Raw genomic sequence first — 26,571 nt, 5'->3', positions numbered from 1 at the left:
ACCAGTCCTGTAACCGCTATCTTTAAAAGCCAAAGACCAAGTCCAAAACCTCGCTGATAAATTTGGATCTGACTGTCAGTAGTCATAGCAAGGTAATCACTGAAAGAGCCTCTGCCAACTAAAAAAAATGCAGAGTGAAGGGCAGCATGCTCCATGCAGGGAGTAGCGTATCCATGCTTTTATCACCTGTAGACTTGATTAGTACAACGGTCTTCTGACTTGACTCACTCAAAAGAGCATCAAATAGCTGCAGGACGCTGCAGGTTGGGTTCTGAAAAGACAACACAGAGATCAGAACATATTACTCCTCTCCTAAATGCTTCACACTGGCTCCCAGTGAGCTACAGTGTCGACTGAAAAGCAACAAACGATTCAAAATGAATTTCCTTCATTCCATTAGGCAGTGTGTATGAGCCTCCATCCATCCATTCATCCAATATTGTTTATCCCGAACAGGGTCACGGTGAGTTGCTGGAGCCTATCCCAGCTGACTTCGGACAGAAGGCGGACTACACCCTGAAGTGGTCGTCAGTCAGTCACGGGGCACATATATAGAGACAAACAATCAAGCACACACACGTGCACACCATCACTGAGTGGGAACGGAACCCACGCTGCCTGCACACAAGTCAGGCAAGTGTGCCACTACACTATCACCGACTTATAGGAACGTTATATGCAAATATCAATAGTAGCTGAGTCCCTGAAAAAAGGATAAGTATTGAAATAATGACATCTTTTGTACGCTGCCATACTGGACATTTTTGACTGGTTTACATAATCACTGTGGCACGTTCTATGCTTTAACACACTACTGTTCATTATTGTACTTGTTTTCTAGTCTGTTGCGCTCTAAAAATGGCATATGGTGTCGTCAAGTATTGCCATAATTTAGATGGCACACCTCACCTCAGGTTTCACATTCTTCCATCGAGAGTTATGGGCTAGCCGCTAACCATTGTACTGTGCTGCTGTCACGTTGTGCCCGAGGCGATGAAAGATCGCCTCGTGCACAACAAAATAACGAGGTGGATCCCAGGTAAAGCAGACACGAAAAGATCTTGTATGAACACAAAAAGTTTTTAATAATGAACAGAAAGAGCCGACAGGGAAACAGTAACAAAAAACGCTGGTCAAATAAGGACCAGGGAAGAAATAAGGAAACAACCGAAAACGCTCGCTGAAAAAACAAAGTGCGAGGGAGAACTGATTAGGCAATATAGATTTATACAATTTAGAGGCAACGCGAATAACAAGAGTGATGGCCGTAAGCAAAAAGGCAACGAGCCAACGAGTAATCATCAATAGAGGAATTAGCACGAGAGAACAATGGCACAGCGTGGAATTCTCCGGCAGTGAGTGGACTGCTGGAGCCTCTTAATAAAGGAGGATAATCAGCCCGAAATTATGGACAGGTGTGCAGTTGGCGGAGGGAAAAGCCCGCCACCTGCTGGCGGGCACGTGACGTGACAGCTGCAGTGTGCAACCAGTCCATTGGCATAAGTTAAAAATGAACAGGAGCGTGTTACAGCACAGAGGACTTTACAATGATTATGTAACCCGTTCAAATAAGATGGAAGCAGACATACATAGGATTAAGGTCTTTTAAAGTAGTTTTAAAATGTTTTTTTCAAAAATCTTCATTGTCCCCCTGAATGTTCTTTTAGCCATTTTAGTCCTGGACTCACCCTCACTTACCCATTTTTAAAATGCGTATATTTATATACTTTTGTCTTTTACTTTCTCCCTTTCATAATGTTTCTGCTGTAATTTCTCCATTGTGATACAAATAAAGGTTTTCTCATCTTAGTAACTTACTTGTTTCTTTTAAATGTCTAACTCTTTCTTTGTTAATGCTTTTAAACGTTGTACCCTTAAGAATGTGAAGTTACCTTGTGGATGAAATCCACAATATACAGTTAATAAAGCTGCCTTGCCTTTTCTGTCTTAAACTGCAAGCTCCATTTTGTCCTCCTCAATATTACCCTTTAAAAAAGGCAAACATTCCAAGTTTTTACAGGCTCCACATTACATACGAACTTTTGATGTCACATTCTTTTGTTTGCAGTGAGCGATACATTTCAGGCAAAAAAGACTGTGTAAGTAAAAGTGACAGTAATTCCAGAGGTGTTCAATGCGCGCTGTTGAGAAGTGTAACCGAAAGATAAACCATCATGAGATGTGAAAGTTGGCACTTGAAAACATAGAAGTTGAGGTCTTCATTTTTGCGTGTGTTTGCAAAATGGTCCCAGACACACGAGTTATACATATGTGGGTTTTCTTCAAATTAGATCACATGAGACAATCACCACTGGTACTTTATACCTTGTGTGGACAAAAGTGTCTAGACACACCAACAGTCCATCTAGAGACGTGGAAAACTTAATCTCTTGTGTAAGGACTTCATGCAATGTCCTTTAGTCATGCGAAAGAAAAAGTGGCTTCCTACCAAGTTGGAAGCATACACTTGGCCAAAATGCCAGGAAATGTGTGTTCAATATTGAGTTCAGCCTTCCACGGACACCACAATAAAAATTGTCACCCATGTAAAAATTATTTCATATGAAATTGCTGTGGGAATAATTGTCTGCTAAATTTCATACACCACAGAGAAAAATTTTAACAATCTTGCTGAATGTGCGAGATTAAAATGAAAAAAAACCAATAATCTAGCCCTTTTCACTGCTCTAACGCCATGGGCGTGTCCGAATGGATGCTAACTCGTGTAGCATCTTATGCCTACACATCCCGACATCCCACATTTCAGATGCAAAAACACATCCAATTAAAGCCTCCAGCTGCTGGAATAGATCCCACAAGGTCGTCGAGGTGCTTTACACGGCACGAGGAAAGGTGGCTAACCGCCAGCGAGCTTGCAAGTTGACAGGCTTGTGCTTGGTAATAATAACTCAGGAACATAACTGCGCTGGATGATGACGGGTGCAAAGGAAAGTGTTCCAGTTCTCATAGGGTAGGGTAACTCAAGCCCAATGCTGAAGTGCGTCACCGGGCAACATACAGTGAGACTCCTCTACAACGAAACCAAAATGGGCGGAAATACCCCCTAGTGTGAAACAATCTTCATGCATTAACACCATTCCCACGTTCCTTCACCCCATACAACGAAAAAAAACACCGTTGGCGGTATACGAAATCTTTTTCTCTTATCTTGCCTCGCGACGAGATTCACTACAACGAAGTCTAATCCAACAGCGACCTCTACTGCTTCGTTCGGAAACGGCAACAGAAACCACCACACTGGTTCACACATGTGCAGTAGTCCAGGAAGTATTTGATATTGTTTGTTTCAGACACAACAAAAACGCTGCATTGCTAAAATGGCTACAAAACAGACCTTTGGATGTCAAGTAGCTAAGACAGGAAGAGCTCTAACGCTGGAAGAAAGGGTAAAAATGATCAAAATGAAAAACGGAGGAAGCAAAATAAAAGACATTATCCAAGAAATTGATGTAAGTGAAAGTGAATGTTGATCGCAAATTTTGCAATTTCTTTCCCTTTTTTTCTATCTACACTGACAATATGAAGTGTCAAATAGGTGTATGCTCATACTTATGCACTATTGCAATATAAATTAAGAGTACACATACGTTTGTTTGTGTGTGTGTGTGTGTGTGTGTGTGTTTACATCTGTGATCAAATTTGCTACAGTGCAAAACCCCTTTTGTGAAAAAGTTCTTGCTGCAAACATGATTTCGTTGTAGAGGAGTTTCACTGTATTAGCAATTTAAACGCTTTGGGGGGGAGCAAATGGGGGGGCGGGGCAAAACCTCTCAGTCTTTGCAAGTATCTTCAAACAGAAGGGACAACGCAACAAATGTCTGAAACTGATCTTACGGTGTGGTTAACTGTATTAATGATTATTTATGGTGTGATTTGTCTCCATTTCCCTTGGTTATGGCTTGAATTTACCTTAGTGCTGATTCATTTGCTCATACACTGTACTTAAAGCAAAGAAACCAACAAAAGTAGGGGCCTCTTCCTGACACAGCACAATCACATTCATCAGGGTTAAAGTGTGTCAGCCTTAACAGAAATAGGAAGAAGCACATTTGACTTCCTCAAACCATTCAAGCCTGAGATGAAAATCGAAGTGTCACCATACCGCATGGTGAACCACAGAGGAGACGTGATGCATGCGGGCGAGATGGTCTATGCCTCGTTGGAGGTACTCATCGCCGTCTGCTGCGTCCTCGGAAACACTCTGGTCATCGCTGCCGTACAGATGACCAAAAGCATCGGGCAGCCCACCTTCTGTTTAATCGTGTCGCTGGCGGTGGCTGACTGCGCGGTGGGCTTGGTAGCCGTCCCGCTGGCCGTGCTGGTGGACGGCAGGGTGAGCACATCCTTTCGCACCTGCCTCTTCATCAGCTGCGTGGTCATCTTGTTGACCCTGGTTTCTATTCTATCACTCATGGCCATCTCGCTGGACCGCTTTCTACGTGTGTACGTCCCACTCAGGTAAAGTAATTATTTAATGTGTTTTCGCAGGACTTCGGAACAATTGTTGAATGTCAGTAAAGTTCAAAGACCGATAACTCAGAAGCTACAAGTACAAATCCAAATTACTACCTCGATCTTATTGAGGAGATATTATTTTAACAATAGTGAGTGTTTAGTATTCTGCTAGTTCTTTGCCTTGGTGAACAATCGTACTGTATCATACAAACAGCTGTATATAATACTTTGGTGACTTAATTTAGCCAAATTACATGGAAACAATAAACACATCAAAAATAAAGCCAAAAAAAAAAACGGTAGCCCTTGAGGAACCGTAATTCTTTAGGAACCATTTTTATAATTTAAAGAGGGTGGTCAAGATGAATCTTGCTGAGGCAGATTTGTTGTTGTTATTGGCATTAAAACAAAACATAATTCAAACTTACAAAATAATAATCATCATCGTCATCATCAAAAAAAATGCCTGACAACCAGGGTCTACACCGCTTATGGCCCAAAGACAGCTGAGATGGGTTCCAGTACGCCAGTGAGGCTCGTGAGGATAAATGGATTGGAAAATGGATGGACGGATGATATGAAGATGAAAAATATTGGGGGGGAAAAAAAGCATGTTAATGTACCACAATGTCTTGAATTTTAATATGCTACTCATCCAGGACAATGATGTATATCGAGAAAATTGTCTTTTTTTGTTTTAGGCATTACAATCCACTTGCATTGGGGCTAAGTGGACACACTAGAACCAGCGAAATTCACAAGCACACTAAATTACAGTAACTGTTTTTGATGATTTATGGTGAATACGTGTCCCTAATCCCATGGTTATAGTTTTTGCTACATCATAACATTCATTTTCTCATTCAAAATTCCAGTTCTGACACTACATGTTCACTAGGGTAGAAGGAGACAGACACATCAATCGTAGGTGGTTTTGCCCTCCCATTTTAGGTAGCAATTTCTAAAGATAAATATTTAAATTATTTTAGTTTATCAAAGGGGCGGCCCGGTAGTCCAGTGGTTAGCACGTCGGCTTCACAGTGCAGAGGTACCGGGTTCGATTCCAGCTCCGGCCTCCCTGTGTGGAGTTTGCATGTTCTCCCCGGGCCTGCGTGGGTTTTCTCCGGGTGCTCCGGTTTCCTCCCACATTCCAAAAATATGCATGGCAGGCTGATTGAACACTCTAAATTGTCCCTAGGTGTGAGTGTGAGTGTGGTTGGTTGTTCGTCTCTGTGTGCCCTGCGATTGGCTGGCAACCGATTCAGGGTGTCCCCCGCCTACTGCCCGAAGACAGCTGGGATAGGCTCCAGCACCCCCCGCGACCCTAGTGAGGATCAAGCGGTACGGAAGATGAATGAATGAATGAATGAATGAGTTTATCAAAGTAGCTATTTTTGACTTGCGAAATACTAATGTTGAATTGTTTATCGCTAAGTCAATAAAAACAAAGAAACGGCGATGTGATTTTGTTTGATTAAGGATAAACTGTTCATAAAATGGACGGATGGATGATGGCCAGGGTGGCCCAGTGGGCAGTGGTTAGCATGTCGACCTCACAGTACAGAGGTACCATGTTTGATTCCAGCTCTGGCCTTCCTGTGTGGTGTTTGCATGTTCTCCCCGGGCCTGCGTGGGTTTTCTCTGGGTACTCCGGTTTCCTCCCACATTCCAAAAACATGCATGACAGGTGACTGGAACACTCTAAATTGTCCCTAAGTGTGAATGTGAGTGCAGATGGTTGTTCGTCTCTGTGTGCCCTGCGATTGGCTGGCAACCGGCTCAGGGTGTCCCCCATCTACTGCCCAAAGACGGCTGTGATAGGCTTGAGCACATGTGTGAGTATAAAGCAGTTCAGAAAATGAATGGATGGATGGATGATGGCCAGTCCTAGCGGCAAACAGCCATTTACGGCCTTACTGAAAATACTTACCATTAGGTCCACAAGCTTATATGCAACAAATACGTTTTTAAGTGCCAAGGACAGTGCAGAATCACCTTTCAAATAACTGTAGCTACAATTGAAACTCAACATAAGTGTAAAACAAAAGCTATGTCGTTTAATCTGTCAAATTGCAATCATTTCTCACTAAAATGTATGTCCGACAACAACCGCTACAAACATCATTTCACATCAATTGGGTTGATCCATATTCCATTTTTTCTTTCTGCGATATATCAGCACATCCACCATATTGGATTTGACCATTGTATCAGCCATTAAATGGGAAAAAAACATTTGTAAAATTGAGTTAGAATGAAATAATACGTTGTTCAATCAAAAGTAATGGTTTGGTATCCATCCAGTGAGTTCGAGCTTGATAATGCGTCTCAAAGGAGCAAGTGAACGCGATATACCGGTACTCATAATAGCTTGACTTTGCCTTATTCACTACAGCTGTAGTGTCTATCTAAATGTACTGTAAATATTGTCTAATATTTGCTAGTGGTTGTCGCAAAAGTCGCCATTCGAGACGAGACTGGAAACAGCAGCGCTATACAAATAAATCCAAATATATTGATCAGTGGAAGGGAACTCCGATTCCTCGAGAGCCATATCTTGCCTGTTTTGGATCTCTCCCTACTCCCACACATCTGATTCAATTGGTAATGATCATTTCAGACTTCGACAGAGCTCTAAAACAGGCAGCACATGACTCTTGAGGAACCGGAGTTCCCTACCCCTGATATAGAGCAAAGTAAGTGCTGTCTATAAGGTGTGAATAATATTTGGGCTCCCACATGCACTTCATGTTTCATGCATTGGATGGAGAAAACTTTTTTTAACCGCACAGTTTACTGTGCCAAGTGGGAGCGCTGGCAAGATGACGAACCTATTTGTCGACTAGTCCAAGATTTGATTTTACTATTCTGCGTAAACATCTAACACTTCAAGGTGACTGATCACTAATATAACTTGTTTTTGGAATCAGTTTTTTTCAATTGGCCAATGTACGAAGGATATCTGACTTGCCTGTCTGCTGCCCACACCATGCAATAACACAATGTGTAACAGTGAAATGTCAGGCCACTGACACAGTCTTCATACATCTGCGTGGGTCTTAGAAAATAAAATTAAGATGATGGTGATGGAAATTGCTCTTAGTCTCGCGAGCTTTGACTATTGCAATTGCCACTACCACTAACTAATTTGCGACAACACACAACATTAAATATTGCTTTACGATACTGAAAACGGACAAGTGAAACATCCATACTGTCTTGTTTGCAGGTACAAACGGACGGTAACACAAAGACATTCATGGTCTGTGGTTGCTGCATGTTGGCTTGTCGCTCTGCCTCTGAGTTTCGCGCCCATGCTGGGCTGGCACAACGAAGACACCACCTCCCCAGAGTCTCGCAACTCCTTGTTCATTTGCCAGTTCATCGCCGTGATCCCGATGTCCTATCTGGTCTACTTCAACTTCTTCCTCTGCAGCCTGACACCGCTAGTAGTCATGTCGGCACTGTATGGCTACATTTTCTGCATCATTCGTGGCAACCTCAAAGAAAAGCCAGGCAACGGGGCCCAGGCGAGATCTCACATCTACCTGAAGAAAGAGAGGCAGCTAGCAGGCTCTCTTGCCCTGGTCTTGATCCTTTTCGCCCTCTCCTGGATCCCGCTGCACGTGCTGAACTGCATTGCCTACTTTGAATTGGCCGCAGTGCCGGCGAGCGCTTTTCATGTGGGCATTCTGTTGTCTCATGCCAACTCTGCTGTGAATCCAGTGGTGTATGCCTTTAAGATACACAAGATCAGGACGGCATACCTGAAGATCTGGCGGAGGTGCCTCACATGCGGGGATGAGCTCCAAGGCTCTCAGTCCAGCCAGACTATGGACAACAACCAAAGTAGCAACAGTATGAACAACAATGTGCCGTTACGTGCTTAACGTGGTCATTTAATGGAAAATGTACTCCTTAAATGCATGTACCGGTACGTATACAGTCGGTGATTTCCTAGAGTGACTGTATACCCATCAAGTGTAAATTAAATAAAATCTTTTGTTGTCTCCCTTTTTCTGAAAATTTGTCTGAGCATGCCAGGGGAGGCGGGGGACATTGAGTCTGAGTGGACCATGTTCCGTGCCTCTGTTGTTGAGGCGACCAATCGGAATTGTGGCCAAAAAGTGGTTTGTGCCTGTCGTGGTAGCAACTCCTCCACATTGAGACAAGCCAGATAAGGCGGCTCGGGCATCTGATTTGGATCCTGGACATCTCTATGGAGATGTGTGCCAGGCATGTCACACTGGCAGGAGGCCACGAGGATGACCCAGGACACACTGGATAGGCTATGTCTCCCACCTGGCCTGGAAACGCCTTTGGATGAGTTGGAAGACACGGCTGGTGAGAAGGAAGTCTGGGCTTCGCCGCAGAAGTTATTGTCTATGCGACCCGACCCCAGGCTATAGAAAATGGATAGATGGATGTCTAGGCGGGTTGATCTACATTTTGTCCCCATTGATCGGTCACAGTGTGGTGAATTTACTCTGTGCTCTGTGTTGTATTTTTATTTGTGGAAAACACTTTGTTTCAGCTGCAGTTTTGTTTAAGTGCTCTATAAATAAAACTGACTTGCACTGAAAGGTGGCCCGATGGTCCAGTGTTGACCTCACAGTGTAGAGGTCCTGGGTCCTATTCCAGCTTCGGCCTCTCTGTGTGGAGTTTGCATGTTCTCCCCTTGCCTGCGTGGGTTTTCTCCGGGTACTCCGGTTTCCTCCCACATTCCAAAAACATGCATGATAGGCAGTTTGAACACTTTAAATTGTCCCTAGGTGTGCGTGTGATCACGGATGGTTGTTCATCTCTGTGTGCCATTAGATTGGCTGCCAACCAGATCATGGTGCCCGCCGTCTACTGCCCAAAGACAGCTGGGATAGGCTTTGGCACGCCCCACGACCTTTGTGATGATAAAGTGAATCAAAAAATGGATGGATGGTTGGGTGGATGGAGTTGCACTGAAACGGCATGGCTCAATGGTCGAGAGAGGTATCACAACCCAGAGATTGGGGATTTGGGGGCTGGTCAAATATGACCAAGCCAGAGTGTTCTTGAGCAAGGAACTGGACCCCGAATTTCTCCTGATGCTGCTCCATCAGTAGATAAATTAGTTAACAGTGTTAAGCGCTTTGAGTTTGTAAGGTAGAAAAGCGCTGAACAAGAATAGTCAAGGCATCAAGAATGCTATGTTCATTGGGGATGTTGTAACGTAAATCAACAGCTATACTACCACCTGGTGGTTGTTTTCGGAATGGCAAAATAAAATATGTTAGAAGACATTTTTGTTGATATGAGCTTATAAAGCAGGAATGGACTATACTCTCTGTTCTGTAAATTGACTTACCCAACATTTGGTTTATCAAGAGTCCTGTAAGATTAGCTGCTTTTGCTGGGGTTTTTTTTGGTCCCAAAATGGGTTAATTGAATGTGTTTCTTCATTTTTGTATTGAAATATGTTTTTGTCAGTGAATAAGGTAATAAAATACATGAACTATACATACAGTATCTATCTATCTATCTATCTATCTATCTATCTATCTATCTATCTATCTATCTATCTATCTATCTATCTATCTATCTATCTATCTATCTATCTATCTATACAGTATATACTTTGTCGACGTAGCCTCACTTGCTTATCGTTATGTGTCTGCGCGTAGCAATCAACGCTAATGCATCCATCACCAATTATAAGTTATATTCAAAAAGCCTTGCCAAAAAGCATCCTTCCTGTAATTACCCTGAGACCACATCCTCTGAGAACACACCCACCCACACACACACACACACACACACACACACACACACACACACACACAAACAATTCTAACTACTACTGCAGAAAATAGCGTTCCTCCCCTCAGTTACTGGCATGCATTAACAGTATTGAGAGAGCGACAGAGATATCGCTGCAGAATCTGTGCAGCCTGCTTTCGGCATCTCCAACATGAGAACATGATGGACACGAGAAAAGTGGAAACCAGAAGTTTAGCCCATTCGCATCCATAGGGGTGAATCATGGCCTCCTTTCCTGGGGTGAAGGTCCGGGAGCATGCGGACACAGTGTACGTCTCGGTGGAGGTGGCCATCGCCCTGGCTTCGGTGGTGGGCAACGTGCTGGTGGTGCTAGTGGTCTGCATGAACCGGGACCTGCGGAACACCACCTTCTGTTTTATCGTATCCCTGGCGGCGGCCGATATCGCGGTGGGCATCCTGGTCATCCCGCTGGCCGTCACCATCAGCCTGGGTATCAGTACGCGGTTCTACACTTGCCTGTTCCTGTCCTGCCTGCTGGTGATCATCACTCAGATTTCCATCTTGTCGCTGCTGGCCATCGCCATCGACCGCTACTTGAGAGTCAAGATACCCATCAGGTGAAGGGAAAAAAAAAGAAGAAAAATAAGATTCCCGCATGTTTGCTCCTCTCACCATGATTTGAGTTTTCTATTAAGTTTCCTGGCATTCTGCAAGTTTTCCAATTACTTGTGAAACGTTGTTGTACTAATTGGAATGTTTTGAACTTAATATTATAATTTGGAACCCTAATCCTGTCTTGAAACCATAACATTAAATCCTAATACTAATTTGAAAATCATACCCTAATTTGGCATCAATACCCTCGCAGGCTTAAAAACTGTCTTGACACCATAATTTAAAACCCCATTTCCAGTTTAAAATTCCAATTTGATCCGGGATCCTCGGTTTGAAATCGCAATTAAAATCCTAGCCATGGATTCAAACACTAATTTCAAACCCAAATCTTGACTCGAAACTCTTTATTGAAACTTCAATGATGGCTTTAAAAATAAATTTCAAACGCTAATCTTTGTTTTAAACACTAATTCCATTTTGAAAACATACTTTTAAACTCTGACCCAGTCTTGAAAGTCTCATTTGAAACCTTAATCCTATTTTAAGACTCTAACATTGATCTCTGATTCTAATTTGAAAACCTAACCCTTGTAGGAAACCCTAAAACAAGGTTGAAGTCCTAAATTGAAAACAGAACCTCAGCTTCCAAACTTCCAAACAAATTTTGAAGCTGTAATTGTTACTGTATGTCCTAATTTCAAAATCCTGTCTTGAAACCCTAGCCCTGAAACTCTGGAGAAAAAAAAAAACTTTGAAAAGCCTAATTTGAAACTTCAACTTGAAACCCTTGCTCATTCTTGAAACCCTATTTTGCAACCTTATCCTTATTTAATACAGCAACACTCACGCAGGTTGGAAACCCCAACTCAAAACCCCAACCATGGCTTGGAGTGCTTGCTGTTTCATTCTCATCAGTGGTTATCCAGTTGCTCATTTTCATTCACAATTATTTCATTTGCTTTGGCTGATCATTTGATCATTTATTTCGAAGGTCCCAGAAAGATTCGTCACCATTTGTTCGGATAGTTTGATTTGAGCCCTCCCAAAAGGCTCACCAGAAAGCACACACTGTTACAATTCGTGTTTGTCTTTGCTTTTGTTTATTAAAAAAATGACCACACGTCATAAACCAATGGGCTGTGTAGTCCTGTTTGATGGATCAGGTGAAATGACAGATGACAAATGGCAGTGAGCTGTGATATGTAACCTTACACAAATGACAGTCAAATGTGATATGGAACCTAACACCATATATTATGTACACATCACCACGAGCTTTCACAGAGCCATAAAATATGTCTGAAAAAAAACCAAATAATATAATGTGTAAATGTATTGAATCTTAAAGAAACCATTGCTCCATGTTATACAATACAATACATGCTGATTTATATAGCGCTTTCACAACAGCGGCAGCTGTAACACAGCGCTTTACAAAACAGTTAACATAAGGTAAAATAATAAACACAACACATAACATAAAACACGGACAGTCGTGCAGTCCTAACCACTTTTCCATCACACGCTTTGTTGTTTGAAGCGGTTTGAGATGAAAGAGGAGAGAATCAAAGTGTCCTTTAACCAGTGGATCAGAGACGTCATGCTCATGTTGTAACTCAATATGATAAAACAAAATATTGACCAACAGCTACATCAATATGTCCATGAATACAAAATGTCTTAACACCATTCAACTCCACTGTCATTACGCACAGCAGCCTTTAAAAGCCGTTTCAGTCTTGGGTTTTTTTTTTGTTTACAGCACTTAAACAGCCCTATTAAAAATATTTCTGAACTCTTCATTACAGATCAATTTAATTTTCCATCCTCCTTGATCTGAGTGTGGTCTTTACTACCGTCTCACACACCATCCTCTTCAATAGACTCTCTTCCATCGTCATTGTCCACGTCCACCCCGCTCTCAACTGGTTCTATTTATACCCCCAAGACCGCATTCAGTTCCAGCTAAAGCTCTTTTCATATGACTCCCATCCAGTTACTTCAGTGTGCCCTTGGGCTCTGTCCTGGGCTCCCTCATGTTCATAATCTATTTCATCCTTCGTGGCATCATTTTCCATAAATTTAATATGCTTTTACGCCCAGGACACACTGGTTGTTCGTCTCTGTGTGCCCTGCGATTGGCTGGCAACCGATTCAGGGTATCCCCCGCCTACTGCCCAAAGACAGCTGGGATAGGGTCCAGCACCCCCCCCCCGCGACCCTAGTGAGGATAAAGCGGTTCGGAAAAAGACTGATGACCCAGCTTTACCTCTCCTTGAATATTACTTCCTTCCTCCTCCATGACCTACTGTTTATTAGAAATCAACAAATGGTTCACCACTTACTTTAAGAAGCTTAACAGTGACAAAACAGATTTTTTTCTGTTTGATAAAACATGTATACAACATTTTCCTAAGTTGGCAGTTTCCCCATTTCAGTTGTCAATCTACCTAGTTTCCCCTTTCCGCGAGGTTAAAAATCTGGGTGCCACCCCTGATAGCATGATATAATTCTACAACCATACCAATAACATGACCCGGTCACTCGACTTCCACCTACTAACCGACCCAATAACCCCAACTGCGTCAATCCTTGTCCACAGCCTTTTCACCTCACTGGCTCCTGGACAATTGAGAATTGAATTTTAACTGCACCTTCATACCTTCAAGGCCATTCACAATTTGTCCCTTCTCCTCCATTTATGCACTTGACCGCTCCATCTGCCAGACTCAATGCCATGGGGAGCAGGGCCTTCAGCTGCTCTGCTCCTCTGCTCGGGAATTCTTTGCCACCTGACCACTAAATTCAGTCTCTTACCACTTTCAAATTCAAACACAAAACACATTTTTAAGATCACTTCCTCACGGTAACTGCACTGCGCTTTGTTTTTTCTGCATAATTCTGCTTTTAACTGTTGTTGAATTCATGTACGGTGTCCTTGAGAGTCTCAATAGGCGTGTCAAGATCTTTTTTTTTCATTGTTATTATTATCAACATCATCAGAAAAGCAAACACCAGCTCATTCTACTCATATGATCAATCGAGAGGCAGTCAACTCCTCTTGTTTACAGCTTCCAGAGCACCATATATCCTTTGGACGATCAATGCACTGTGCATCGTAGGCTTTCAGCAAAATTAAAATGGCTTCCCAAATAACTGACATTGGCGGGAGTCTGTTAAATGGCAGCAGCTGTCTTTTTACATTCGCCCATATCTCACTTGATGGTTTTATTGGTCCCGGACTGTGATTTCAAAAGGTACAGCACCATAGTGACGCAGAGGCGCGCATCCATGGCCGTGTGCCTTTGCTGGCTGGTCTCCTTACTCGCAGGCCTGGTGCCCATGGTGGGCTGGAACAACCGGCACGCCCTTGGTAACCTGAGTGGCTCGGACTACATGGTGTGCGAGTTCACCGCTGTCATGCGGATGGACTACATGGTCTACTTCAACTTCTTCGGCTGGGTGGTGGTGCCACTGGCCGTCATGATGGTACTGTATGCCGAGATATTCCGCGTCATCCGCCAGCGGCTCAACCGGCGGGCCGAAGCTACATCGGACGGTGAGCGCTACTACCGGAAGGAGCTGAAGCTAGCCAAGTCACTGGCGTTGGTGGTGTTGCTCTTTGCCGCGTGCTGGCTGCCACTTCACATCGTCAACTGCCTCGACTTCTTCCACCCGGGCCTTGCCACGCCCAAGATGGCCGTGTACACGGGCATCTTTATGTCACACATCAACTCAGCACTCAACCCTCTGGTGTATGCCTTCCGGATCAAACGCTTCAGGGACACACTGTTTGAAGTGGTGCGGGTCTGCATGGTGTGCCGTGGTGGCGCAAGGGCAAGCCCATATCCAGGCAGCACACCGGCACTCACTGAGAAAGTGGATGCAGGCTTGCCGCAAGGTCTGCAGTGTGAAGCGGATGCTCAATGAGGCGCTCTTAGCTTTGAACGCGGGCCCATTCAGTGATACATTAAAGCAGTGGTTCTCAAATTGTGGTCCTTGGACTTCCGTCATCGTTATTTGATAGTATTGAGAAATAATTAATTCAATGCAAATCAACATTACTATGTAGCTGAATCCAGTTTTAAATTGCAAAGGCTGCAATTTGGAAATACATTTAAAAAAATAATAAAACACCTCTTTGTTTTGGTCAGACAGCAGGCTGTATTTCTTATATATTTCTGTGATGTATGTATTTGTATGGTGTCTTGATAAATTCAGTGCTGAAGAAGTGCAGTAACATGTTTACATATCACAGATTCATGGCACATGAAATGTTGAAGTGATAAGATTTGTTTTGCATTATTAATGTAATCTGATTTACTGACTAAGAATGCCACAACTTGTTTTGATAGAGGGTTGTGAAGCTGTCATAAGACTCCGAGTCCAAAAGTTAACTAATTGAAGTAGATAAACAGTTTTTCATAACAATTCATAGCTCCTTTACTTTTGTTTTAGTGAAAGACTAACCTGTAAGACCAGAACATTTGTGTGTAATAAATTTGACACTGTTCATTTCAATACAGATTCATTGATTGTTTGTTTTATTGAAATACACACACAATAAATCCCAGTCAGAATGTTGAAAGAAAAAAAAATCATAAAGCGTGTTCACCTGCTGTCCACTGTTTCCATCATCTGTCTGGTAATTATTTTGAAATGATTGAATGACGATTCATATTGAATTATAATATAGAACCAAACCAAAATACAGCTCAGATGCAGGTGTAGCGAATGAAGTGTCCAGTAAATGTACAAGGCTGACAAAAGTTTACCAGAATAAAGAAAACATTGCTATTTACCCTTGTCTAAACACAAACATTAAATGTCAATTCCTTCGTTACAAACATCGGTTTGAACCCGAATTTCAAAGCCCAGTGCTTATTTGAAGAACAAATGTTATCTTGAAATCCTGTTTTGAAATTGCAAGAGTGTCATTGATGACATCATTTTGGCACGAAGTCTATTAGCAGCAATTCAGTTGATTACAGGATGCAGCAACTGGATCACGTCCTTCGACTGCGGTCGGCGACTGAAAAGGCTCGGACGCATTTGAATGAAGCCAGAGCAGCGTCACATTGTGGTGATTCATACTCTTCTGCGCTGTGGAGCTGCGTCAGCTCAGCTTGGCTTGGCTTTGACGTGGGCTCTGGGTTCAGCAGCACAACATTTGTTTGATGAGCTGACACACTAACCGCAACATTTGGTACACCCCTGATGGAAGCCATCCAGGAACTAACACCGATGCTGGCTTGGAACGCTATTTTAAAAGCCAAATCTGAAGACCTAATTTTTGCTTAACACTCTCTTTTGAATCCTTAATCCCTTGTTTGAAGTTCCAACCCTGGCTCAGAAACCTATTTTAAAACCATAGCCCTGGCCAAAAGCCCAATTCTTTTAGCCCTAATCCCAGGTAGAAATCATCCATCCATCCATTTTCCGATCCACTTATCCTCACAAGGGTCGCGGGCGGTGCTGGAGCCTATCCCAGCTGTCTTTGGGCAGTAGGAGGGGGACACCCTGGATCGCAGGGCACACACAGATGAACAACCATCCACGTTCGCACTCACACTTAGGGATAATTTCGAGTGCTCAATCAGCACGCCATGCATGATTTTGGAATGTGAGAGGAAACAGGAATACCCAGAGAAAACCCACACAGACTTTGGAAACTCTGACCCCTGTCTGAATCCCAAATCCTACTTTCAAACCCTAATATTTGCTTCAAACTCAAATTTTAAAGCATAACCCTAGTTTGAAACCCTAACACTGGACAGAAACACGAACCTGTTTGAAACCCAATCCTAATTCAAACCTGAGTTTGAAACCCCAACTCTCGTTTGAAATCTTGACCATGTCTAAACCATCAGAAACCCTAACCCAGGCTTCAAACTGCAATTTGAATTCAAACTCCGATTAGGCTCAAAAATGTCATTTAAAACGCTTGTATTTACCACAAACCATAATTTAAAACCCTCACCCAGACTTAAAATCCAGAGACTTCGAACCAGAGTTTGAAACCCCAAATTAAACCCTGATCCAAACTTCAACTCAAATGTAGGTTTGTAAACAGTTTGAAACCTCAACCTTTATTTCAAAACCCTACTCCTTGTTTGAAGCCCAACCTTGATTCACGAGCAGTTCTAATTTGAAACCATAACCCAAATGTTTTGGACAAAGATCTTGCCAATCCTTTTCATACGACTGAACATTACCCTCACAATGACACGACTCTCTTTTACAGTATCACCATCTGCCAGCTTCATCCTCGATGAGGGATTTCAAAAGTGCTGAGTGTGTTCTAATCCTCAGCCTTCATCTTAGAGCGGCCAGGAGCCTTACATTTAGCACTTCTTCAACGCGCTTCTCACACCACTCAATACAAAAGTGGCCTCAACTCAGATTCGTCTTCTTTTCCTTACTTCTTCCGGAATAATCTAATTAGGTAGGATCATCTTGAGTATGAAAGAGACTTTTAAAAAAAATCTAACAAGCTTTCATTGTGGTGAACAGACAAGAAGGTTCATCATTCAAAGTCTGCGCAATGGCGGACACGCACAGAGCCGAGGGAGGCCAGGAGGTGGAGGCTTTTGAAACGACCGTGGACGAAGCTGAGGCGGCCTTGTTGCACTTCAGCAAATACCACGAAGTCCGGCGGGCGCGTCCGTGGGAGCAGTGGAGCTCCAGAGAGAGGGCCAACTATTACATCGACCGTTTCTTCTTCGGATTCCTGGTCCTCTTCCTGCTCGTGCTATTGGTCGAGTGCGCGTACAAAATTTGGTATGTGACCAATGTGAGGATGATTGTGAAGTTTGTGTCCGACGCCGTGGTCTTCCTGTTTGACCGGCTCCTCGCTGAGGAGGGAGGCGAGGAGCTGGCTGAACTTTGAATTACTTCTCGGTTATTTTGCAAGAGTGTTTTAGGTGTATCCAAAATCAAGTAAACTGCTGAATAATTTTCTCCCACAAAAATGTGATATAAATATAACTTTTATGTCTGCTTGTTATTACAGGGAAATAAATGTGTCCTCCACACTGGGTCAATTTGTACTTTCATAACTTTGTCGCAAACTTTTACGGTTAGGCCTATCAGTTTTTTACTTAAGCACTTTTTTTTCTGACGACTATTTAATTTTACTCCCTACATTTGAATACATTTCGATTTTCTCCTCCTTTGGAAAAAATAGACTGGTTTTATTTATCTGTTGGTTTAAAACAGGGATGTCAAACTCATATTTGTCACAGGCCACATCATAGTTATGGTTTCCTACGGAGGGCCGTTAGAACTATGAACCCACATTCATGTAGAACTGTCTCATATTACGTATTGGCTGCGTGACAAATTGGTTTTTAAAATCAGAGGCCAATAAAAACAGTTTTTTTTTTCTCAAATCTTATTACGTTTATTTTAAAACAGGGGGTGGGAACAAAAAATGCTTGCAACATCTCAACATTTTGAGAAGTGACGACAGTTTGCAATTTTGGTATTTCAGCAAGAAACATGAAGTGGATGCACATAATTGGTTTGGCGGGCCACATAAAAGGATGTGGTGGGCCAGATCTGGTCGTCTGGCCCTGAGTTTGACACCTGTGGTTTAAAACAACAAAGTCAACGTGATTTTTTTCCCTTCCTCTCAGTGCGAGCTCGATTTAAAAGGAGGAAACTATGTTTGTGTGAAGATGTTTTTGTCTTGTTGTGTCAAATGCCAAATTATTAAAATGGGTAGTTGACAGTTAAAAAAAATCCCACGTTCTTTTTTTCAATATTTGTACTTTTGTTCTTTTGGAGGTGAATCAGTAGCCAACAACATCAACTTTCATCGTCAAATGTAAACTTCTACACACAATGAAAAATGGCACTGAGTCGTGATTTTAGGAGACCTAAAGAACAAGAAAATATGAAACGTCAAAAACTTTAGTACATTACAATCATTACAAATTACAACTGGAGGAAGCGCTGCCAGAGTGTCAAGCTCCTAACTTGTCTTCACCGGTGCTTTAACAAGAGGTCCATTCTCGTAATTTGTCAGCAGACATGCCACAGTGTATATTTGATTCATGCTGACATCAAGCCATCCCGGAATCTGAGATTCAAATGATGTGTGCTCCTTTACCCGTCGAATGCAACGGTCCACAGGGACCCTGAGATGCGCTGTTGCCGAGGGCTCTTCAACATCACCTGCTGGCATTTGAGAGTTCCCAAATAGAAAGGCCGGTCTATAAATCTCACAAGCTACAATGTCATAGATGGGAACAGCTTTCTTAACCATGACAGCCATCTCAGGTTGTAACAGGGATATGAGACCAGACTGACGCACTATTTCTTTGTTACTTATGGATTCCCTGAACAGTCCAGATACAAATGTGACTGCCTCATGTGGAGCTACTCCAATGAGCCCTTTCAGACCGTCGTGTGACTCGCGGGGTGACAAAAACGCCACTCTGAAGAAGAGGGGAAGAAGGGCTTTGACACCTCAACTCAATGCAGTCAAGGATGACGGCATTTTCAGCGTAATCCTCAAAAACAGCTGGCACATGTTTGCGAATCTGCTTCTGGGGTATCCAAATCCTCACTGAACATAGTACTGCATACAAAAAGTTGCTCCATGAAATAATGACCCGGCTGACGGCTGCCTGATGGACTCCGTAACGGTCAGTCAGGTCTCACCGCTTTGCTCCCATTACCAGGTAGTTCAGGAACAAAAATCACTCGTCAATGAGCTGCAGGGCACGGCCAGAATATTCCTCAGGCAAGGGGCCTCTTGGAGCGAGCCTAAAATTTGGCATAGATGATAGATCAACGCCCAGAAGCGCGTCAGAAGATCACATGAGGCGACCTAAGCAAAGAAAGGAGATATTAAATACCTTGATAAAAAAAAAATCATATGTCAATTTTAGACTCAGCAGGTGTGCCACAAAATTGAAAAGTTTGTCTTCAATGTGGAATTATATTCTCATACAGGGGTTACCAACCTTCTAGACACTAAGTGCTAATTCAAAACTACTGATGAATGCAAAAGGATAAGAGTTTGACAAGTGCTTGGGAAATACATTTCCACAAGGGAAATAAATTTCAACAAGTTACATTTAATTGTCAATGATCCATGATATTTATATTTGAGTATTTTAAGACACCGATCATGTTCATTTTGCACGATGACACTGAAAACTTTTTAAGTTAACATGGCTTACCTGGTGAAGAAATCTCATGTCTTTATCTGAATGCCGAACCTTGGATTTAAAGTCAGATTCTCCACCTGTTGTCTCCTAAAATGACCAATTTCCTCTCGCTGAGTTATGTTTTGCTCGAGTGCTGTGTGATGAGGATGCATGTAGTAGTCATGGGTCGGTCAGGACGTTGTTTTGGTCAGCTGTGGCAACGCCACTGACTGTCTCTTCCTCGCGTGGTCTTGGTTTTCTCTCTCAAACACTTGGTCTTGATGGGACGAGAGAGTAATTGTTCCATTCAAGCAAAATAGAGAAAGGTTCTCTCTTTAACAAATGCCGTCTTGTCTTTGATGCTGGCTCCCGTACGTCCTCTTTAAAAAAAACCTGGCTACACACATACACCAGTGTTATGTGCAATTTCATCCTCGTCCCTGCAGATGGCGACCTATCAACGACGTTGAATCTCCTCATTTGAAGGAAATCCGGAAAACGGAATGCTGTATAGGATTGTACTCAGGGTGGAATGGATCACCAAATCCGCAGTTTGGCTCTCGGTTTTGTGATCACAGTTTTCGATTCAGTTACATCATGCGTTGACTCTGAAAAACCAATCACCGCACGTCTTGTAGTTCAAAGTGAAAGTCTATATTCACAGGATTATTTTTAATTACTACTACTATTATTGCAGGGGCGGCCCGGTAGTCCAGTGGTTAGCACGTCGGCTTCACAGTGCAGAGGTACCGGGTTCGATTCCAGCTCCGGCCTCCCTGTGTGGAGTTTGCATGTTCTCCCCGGGCCTGCGTGGGTTTTCTCCGGGTGCTCCGGTTTCCTCCCACATTCCAAAAATATGCATGGCAGGCTGATTGAACACTCTAAATTGTCCCTGGGTGTGAGTGTGGTGCGAATGGTTGTTCGTCTCTGTGTGCCCTGCGATTGGCTGGCAACCGATTCAGGGTGTCCCCCGCCTACTGCCCGGAGACAGCTGGGATAGGCTCCAGCACCCCCCCGCGACCCTAGTGAGGATCAAGCGGTTAGGAAGATGAATGAATGAATGAATGAATACTATTATTGCATTTTTAAAGACTCTTATTGTTGTTTTTCTTTCTATGCCAGTGTCATAAAGAGGCAGGCATAAGAACTCCTCTTCCTTTGTTGCCACTCATACAGCAGACTAAATCATGGTTCCCTGCAAATACTGTATATCAGCTTTAAAACTATTTTATAAAGCTATAATACTTATGAAAATATACTCACCCGGGGTTTCCTCAGTTGTATTGTAAATTGAGCTCAGTGTTACAATATACACTTCCTTCACTCGACAACTTCAAATGTGATACATTAGATTAAACATTTCTCTTCTTCTCCTGTCCTTGTTTCGTTCTTTTGCATCTTGCTGCTGTCGTGTCCTGCCTCTTCTTTCCCCATGTTAACTGTTGCCACCCAATAAAGTCGGGATTTTTTGCGACTTCACAATTCGGATCTCCCATTTCTAAGTTTTCCCGGTCTGAAGTCGGGAAACATCCGTTTTCCTATGTTCAGCGAATGCAGCAGAACACAGAAATCATGACGCATTTACTGACGTCTAAAAGGACCAATTGGATTGCAGATTCTCAATCTTACATTTTGAGGAACACCCTCTCCTTCCCCCTCTCTTTCGGATTTCCGAGCGTGACCGACGTTTCGTGTCTGTTCAGACTTAAAGTAAGTGACAACCACTATTATTTGTTGTGTACGCAGCTGTAGGCAAACGTTAAAATTATTAGGGAAACATATAATCCATACCTCCTTATCGTGATCGATAAACAAGGTTTTAGCTGGGGCGTAATGCCGACTTGTTTTGTGTCAGCAATGGAGGACGCGGAAGACAGTCCACCGCCATGCTGCCATTCTTATCGCTTGATTATTCTTCTATGGCGCTCGTTTCTACAAAGATGTTGATGATGTATACTCCATACACTCAACAAGGTCTACTCACATTGTCTTCCTTTTAATGATGCTTACAAATGTTAGTTGGCGGTGACACCTAGTATTAATCAGGCCAGGCTAGTATGGAAGGTCCATGGGCGTGCATACTTCGAACAAGTGCTCCTCACACGATGACCGAGGGGTGGGGGTTCAGACAAAAGTTTTTCATTACATTTCCTTCAATTTTCACATTTATTTAAGTTCATACAAAAAAATCTACACCTTTGGGAAGTGTCTATACAAAGATGGGGCATGTCAGTTTGCCCGAGTTGTCTGTGTACATTCTCAGTTACCAAGATCATGGTTATTTCCCTACAATGCCCCAAATTCTGTAGAGGCAAGATGCCTGGTTTGAAAGATGTAAAAGAGGCCATCTATGTTTAAAAGTCCTCATCATCTGCTTCATTCAACAAGAAGAGTGAGTGGCCACATGGCCGCTTCACCAAACCACGCTGGGCAAAAACGCCTTATTTTTGACAACCACTCAGCAAGCATACCTACCGGGGCATAAATCGAGTGACTGGTTGTACACCAGAAATTTAGAACTGAAGAAGCCTTTTGGATTAAAGGTGAAATGTCTTAAACAAGATGAGTCTAGTTTGCAGTTCCCTGGGTCCTGAGTTATTCAACCATGTCATCTTAGCTTGAGGTCATCAGGTCGCGGAAAGGAGGAGGTCAGAAGACACTCATTAAAGGCTTTATGGACACGCAGTAGTTTGTGTAGCACTGTAGTGCCAAGCATTATGCTCCTCTGAAGACAACCAAGGACCTCAGTGACCAGAGGCTTGTTGATGATCACTGCCACTTACAGACAGTGTGGGATGTGAAGTAGAGATGGTTCAACAATCTACAAAGAGGAAAGCCTCAACCACCAATGTCTTCATTGTAAGAATTTGACAGATGTGCAGTAATTACCAAACCTCACCTTGTTGGCCACAAAAAGCATTTCATATCTCAATGCAAAGAGGCCAAAACAAATGTAGATGTTCATCCATTTGTCACATTGATTCATGATGTTGATATTAAAAATACACTGGAATAAGATGTGGAATTACGACAAGATGTTTATACTGAGAAAATAGCAAGAAGGCAATTTAGCGAATTGGTGAGGGTTTACTCTTTCTGAAAATTGGTCAAAATAAGTAACTGATTCTCTGATTTCTGATTGATATACAAACTATTGTGTTGAATATTTATCGGTGGGAGGAAGATGTCAGCTAAACTGGATCATGTGTTGTTATTGACAGAATGCGTTACGTGGCCGCTTACCTATTGGCTGTGCTCGGTGGGAACACCAGCCCCTCGGCCAAGGACATCAAGGCCATTTTGGGCAGTGTAGGGATCGAGGCTGATGATGAACGCTTAAACAAGGTATGCAGTTAATTTTGCACTATTCACAACCACTACAAACTTTAGGATATGCAAAGTTATCCTCTTCCACCATCGGGGGAGGGGGGGTTATCTTCCAGACTCCACAGTGAAAATCTGTAAATAAAGTGTAAATACCCTCTTCAAGTATTCCCCAAGGCAAGTTTTTAAAGCATTTATGGCACTTGGATTTTTTTCAGGTACCGTATTTTCACGACTATTCGACGCACCGTACTAATGGCCGCAGTCTCATTAATGGGTGACATTTCTGTATTTTACACATACACAGGACGCACCGTACTAATGGCCGCAGTTTTACAGTGGTAAAACATACGCTTAAACATACGGCATGCATGCATGCTAACACGTTCGCTAACACGTTAGCTTGAAGCACACACTGAAGCTCGAAGCTAAAACACGTTTTTAAAAAGGCAACGAAAGCAGAACTGAGTTCGGGTGTATTTTATTTACAAGGTACTCGCGGTTTTTGCTCAATCATCACTCAGAAAGCCATCAAAGTCGTCATCTTCTGTGTCGAATTAAACAATTGTGCAAGTATCGGTAATCCATCCAAACCGCCAGGTTCCCTCTCGTTGTCAGAGTCACTCTCGTCGTCATATGGCTCCACAGAAATGATGCCGGCTTTACCAAAAGCTCGAACAACTGTACTAGCAGATATGTTCGTCCAAGCAGCTACAATCCATTCACAGATTGTGGCGTAACTAGCCCGGCGCTGCCTCCCACTCTTCGTGAAGCTGTGTTCGCCATCGATCATCCATTTTTCCCATGCCGCTCGCAACTTCACTTTGAACGCCCGGTTGATGCCGATGTCCAGCGGTTGGAGTTCTTTAGTCAAGCCTCCGGGAATGACGGCAAACTCGGAGTTCATTTGCTTGACTTTGTTTTTCACCGCTGGTGTGCGATGGGCACGCATGGAGTCGCAAATCAAGAGTGACGGCGAGGCATGGAAAAAGCCATCCGGTCTCTTAACATACACCTCACTTAGCCACTCTCTCATCATCTCCTCGTCCATCCAGCCCTTTTGGTTTGCTTTCACGATGACGCCGGCTGGAAACTTTTCTTTCGGCAGCGTCTTTCGCTTGAAAATCACCATAGGTGGCAGTTTCTGTCCGTTGGCATGACAACCAAGAACGACAGTAAAAGCTGACTTCTCGTGCCCCGTTGTGCGTATCGCAACCGTGCTGGTCCCCTTCTTCTCCACAGTATGGTTCACCGGGATGTCGAAAGTCAGCGGGACCTCGTCCATGTTGGTAATGTGGTTAGGCTGGATGCGTTTGTCGACAATCTTTTTACTGCAGTAGGTGCGGAAAACGGCCAGCTTTTCTTTGTAGTCCGCTGGAAGTTGCTGAGCAACGGTCGTCTTCACTCTCACAGATAGATGGCGCCGTTTCATAAAGCGAAAGCACCAAGACGTTTCACTGCATAACCGATGGCTTGGAGTTTGAATTGCGCTTCGTAGGCGTGTCTCTTTGTGGAATTCATTTTCGGGGGTTCTTGGAAACCAAAACCGAAGTTGTTTTGCAATAATGCACATACTCACATTTTATACAGGTGCTGGTACCTGCTAGAGGCGTGCCTTTAGCGTCCACTTACACGCCCACCCTTCACTCATTGCCGGACCCACCCCCTGCGTGCCTGTCCTCACTCACGTCCACCTCTCTTCATATATTTACATATATGTGCACGGACGCGCTTCACTGATTGGCCGACCTCTTCTCCGCATGCGTGCGTGTCGTCACTCACGTACACATTTTCTCTCTCTCCATAATTTACATAGAAGTGCGCGGACGCGCTTCACTGATTGGCCGACCTCTTCCCCGCACTTCACTGATTGGCCGACCTCACTTCCGCCTTTTCTCTATATAAACAGCGTGTCGGGTCTCAGCCAGATTTTGGAACTCGGCTCATATAAAAGACGCATCGCATTATAAGGCGTCCTGTCCATTTTGGAGAAAATTTTAGACTTTTAATGGCGCCTTATAGTCGTGAAAATACGGTATATAAACAGACTCTGAAAAACAAAATCAAATCGGGGTGTTCCGAAGTTGTAGTACATTTTAGATTTATTCCTGAATAGCCCAAGTTAACATTTTTACCGGTAGGTAGTAATGACCGTAAACATCTTATTTAAGGAACGTTGTTTTTTTTAATCTCAGGTGTATTTCTGTGCAGGTCATTGGTGAGCTGCAAGGGAAAAACATAAATGAAGTTATGAATTCAGGTGAATGTCTCATATATACTGTGTGTGTGTGTGTGTGTATATATATATATATATATAATATATATTAATTTGAAGATGCTGTATTAGGAAATGCAAAAAAAAACAACCTTTCCCTTGCAGGCCTCTCTAAATTAGCCTCCGTACCAGCGGGTGGCGCTGTGGCTGCTCCTGCTGCTGCAGCTGGGGCCGCTAGCGCTGGGGCTGCACCTGCTGCTGGTATGTATATATAACTGGTTATCTTGTGTATGTATTATTCTGGGGAACACACAGATATAAACAATCTTCATTGTAACAATTTTTTCTCAGTGGAAGAGAAAAAGGAAGAGAAGAAGGAAGAATCGGAAGAGTCGGATGAAGACATGGGCTTTGGACTTTTTGATTAATCTGCCTTTATTTCAAAAAAGCAATAAAGTAAAAGGTTTACACAGAGTGAAGTGTTTTAGCCCCCCTTTTTTACATGCATTTTATTTAATTTTTTTACTCACTCCTCCCATATAATTTTAAGACTTTTCCAGAGGCTCTCTATTAGTCCTGATACATGAACATGACAAACTCCTTTTATACCCTAAAACGTAACTTGAGACTAAAGTGGGGAATACACATCCTGCTTTTTATCATAATGGACGTGTGTGTGTGTGTGTGTTAGAGACCCCACACATGACAGGGAAATAAAATCACGCAGTCCATTGGTTGGCTGAACTTTTGATGGCACATAAGAATATGCCATTATAAATACTGAACTGGTTTAACATTCATGAGTGGCCCCATCTGTTTTCTGCGGATATACTGTATGCGGAACTACGAATGTGGAGTAAACCTTTTTAACTGGGCCACGTTCTTCGAACTATAAAGTCGCTGGAAGGACAACCCACTCTAAAATGTTTTTTTTTTTTTTTCAGGTATGGAGTTTGCACACTTTCGTAGTTCTCTGAGCAAGTCGGTGAGGGAAAAACAAATGTTAAAGCTGCCTACTGCCCAAAGACC

The 26,571-nt window shown here is 43.0% G+C and overlaps 3 protein-coding genes and 1 long non-coding RNA gene across 4 annotated transcripts; 3 read left to right on the top strand and 1 right to left on the bottom strand.

Moving 5' to 3' along the window:
• Positions 1-3,765: 3,765 nt before the first annotated feature.
• LOC127607124 (adenosine receptor A3) lies at positions 3,766-9,969 on the top strand. Its single transcript, XM_052075228.1, has 2 exons — positions 3,766-4,479; positions 7,706-9,969. The coding sequence occupies exons 1-2, from the start codon at positions 4,100-4,102 to the stop codon at positions 8,364-8,366; spliced, it is 1,041 nt and encodes a 346-aa protein (XP_051931188.1). The 5' UTR covers positions 3,766-4,099; the 3' UTR covers positions 8,367-9,969.
• A 114-nt stretch (positions 9,970-10,083) lies between these two features.
• LOC127607127 (adenosine receptor A1) lies at positions 10,084-15,366 on the top strand. Its single transcript, XM_052075231.1, has 2 exons — positions 10,084-10,847; positions 14,103-15,366. The coding sequence occupies exons 1-2, from the start codon at positions 10,492-10,494 to the stop codon at positions 14,773-14,775; spliced, it is 1,029 nt and encodes a 342-aa protein (XP_051931191.1). The 5' UTR covers positions 10,084-10,491; the 3' UTR covers positions 14,776-15,366.
• Positions 15,367-18,741: 3,375 nt separating this feature from the next.
• LOC127607209 (uncharacterized) lies at positions 18,742-21,667 on the bottom strand. Its single transcript, XR_007964017.1, has 2 exons — positions 20,037-21,667; positions 18,742-19,681 (listed from the first exon to the last, which is right to left on the bottom strand). It is a non-coding gene; the product is annotated as an uncharacterized LOC127607209 (long non-coding RNA).
• Positions 21,607-26,016, top strand: rplp2 (ribosomal protein, large P2). Its single transcript, XM_052075332.1, has 5 exons — positions 21,607-21,713; positions 23,225-23,348; positions 25,539-25,587; positions 25,708-25,803; positions 25,894-26,016. The coding sequence occupies exons 2-5, from the start codon at positions 23,226-23,228 to the stop codon at positions 25,968-25,970; spliced, it is 345 nt and encodes a 114-aa protein (XP_051931292.1). The 5' UTR covers positions 21,607-21,713; position 23,225; the 3' UTR covers positions 25,971-26,016.
• Positions 26,017-26,571: the final 555 nt, after the last annotated feature.

This window comes from Hippocampus zosterae, chromosome 9 (genome assembly GCF_025434085.1).
Source record: "Hippocampus zosterae strain Florida chromosome 9, ASM2543408v3, whole genome shotgun sequence".
Lineage (NCBI taxonomy): Eukaryota > Metazoa > Chordata > Actinopteri > Syngnathiformes > Syngnathidae > Hippocampus > Hippocampus zosterae.
The sequence above is the reverse complement of the archived record's forward strand: the minus strand, read 5'-3'. Positions and strand labels throughout refer to the sequence as shown.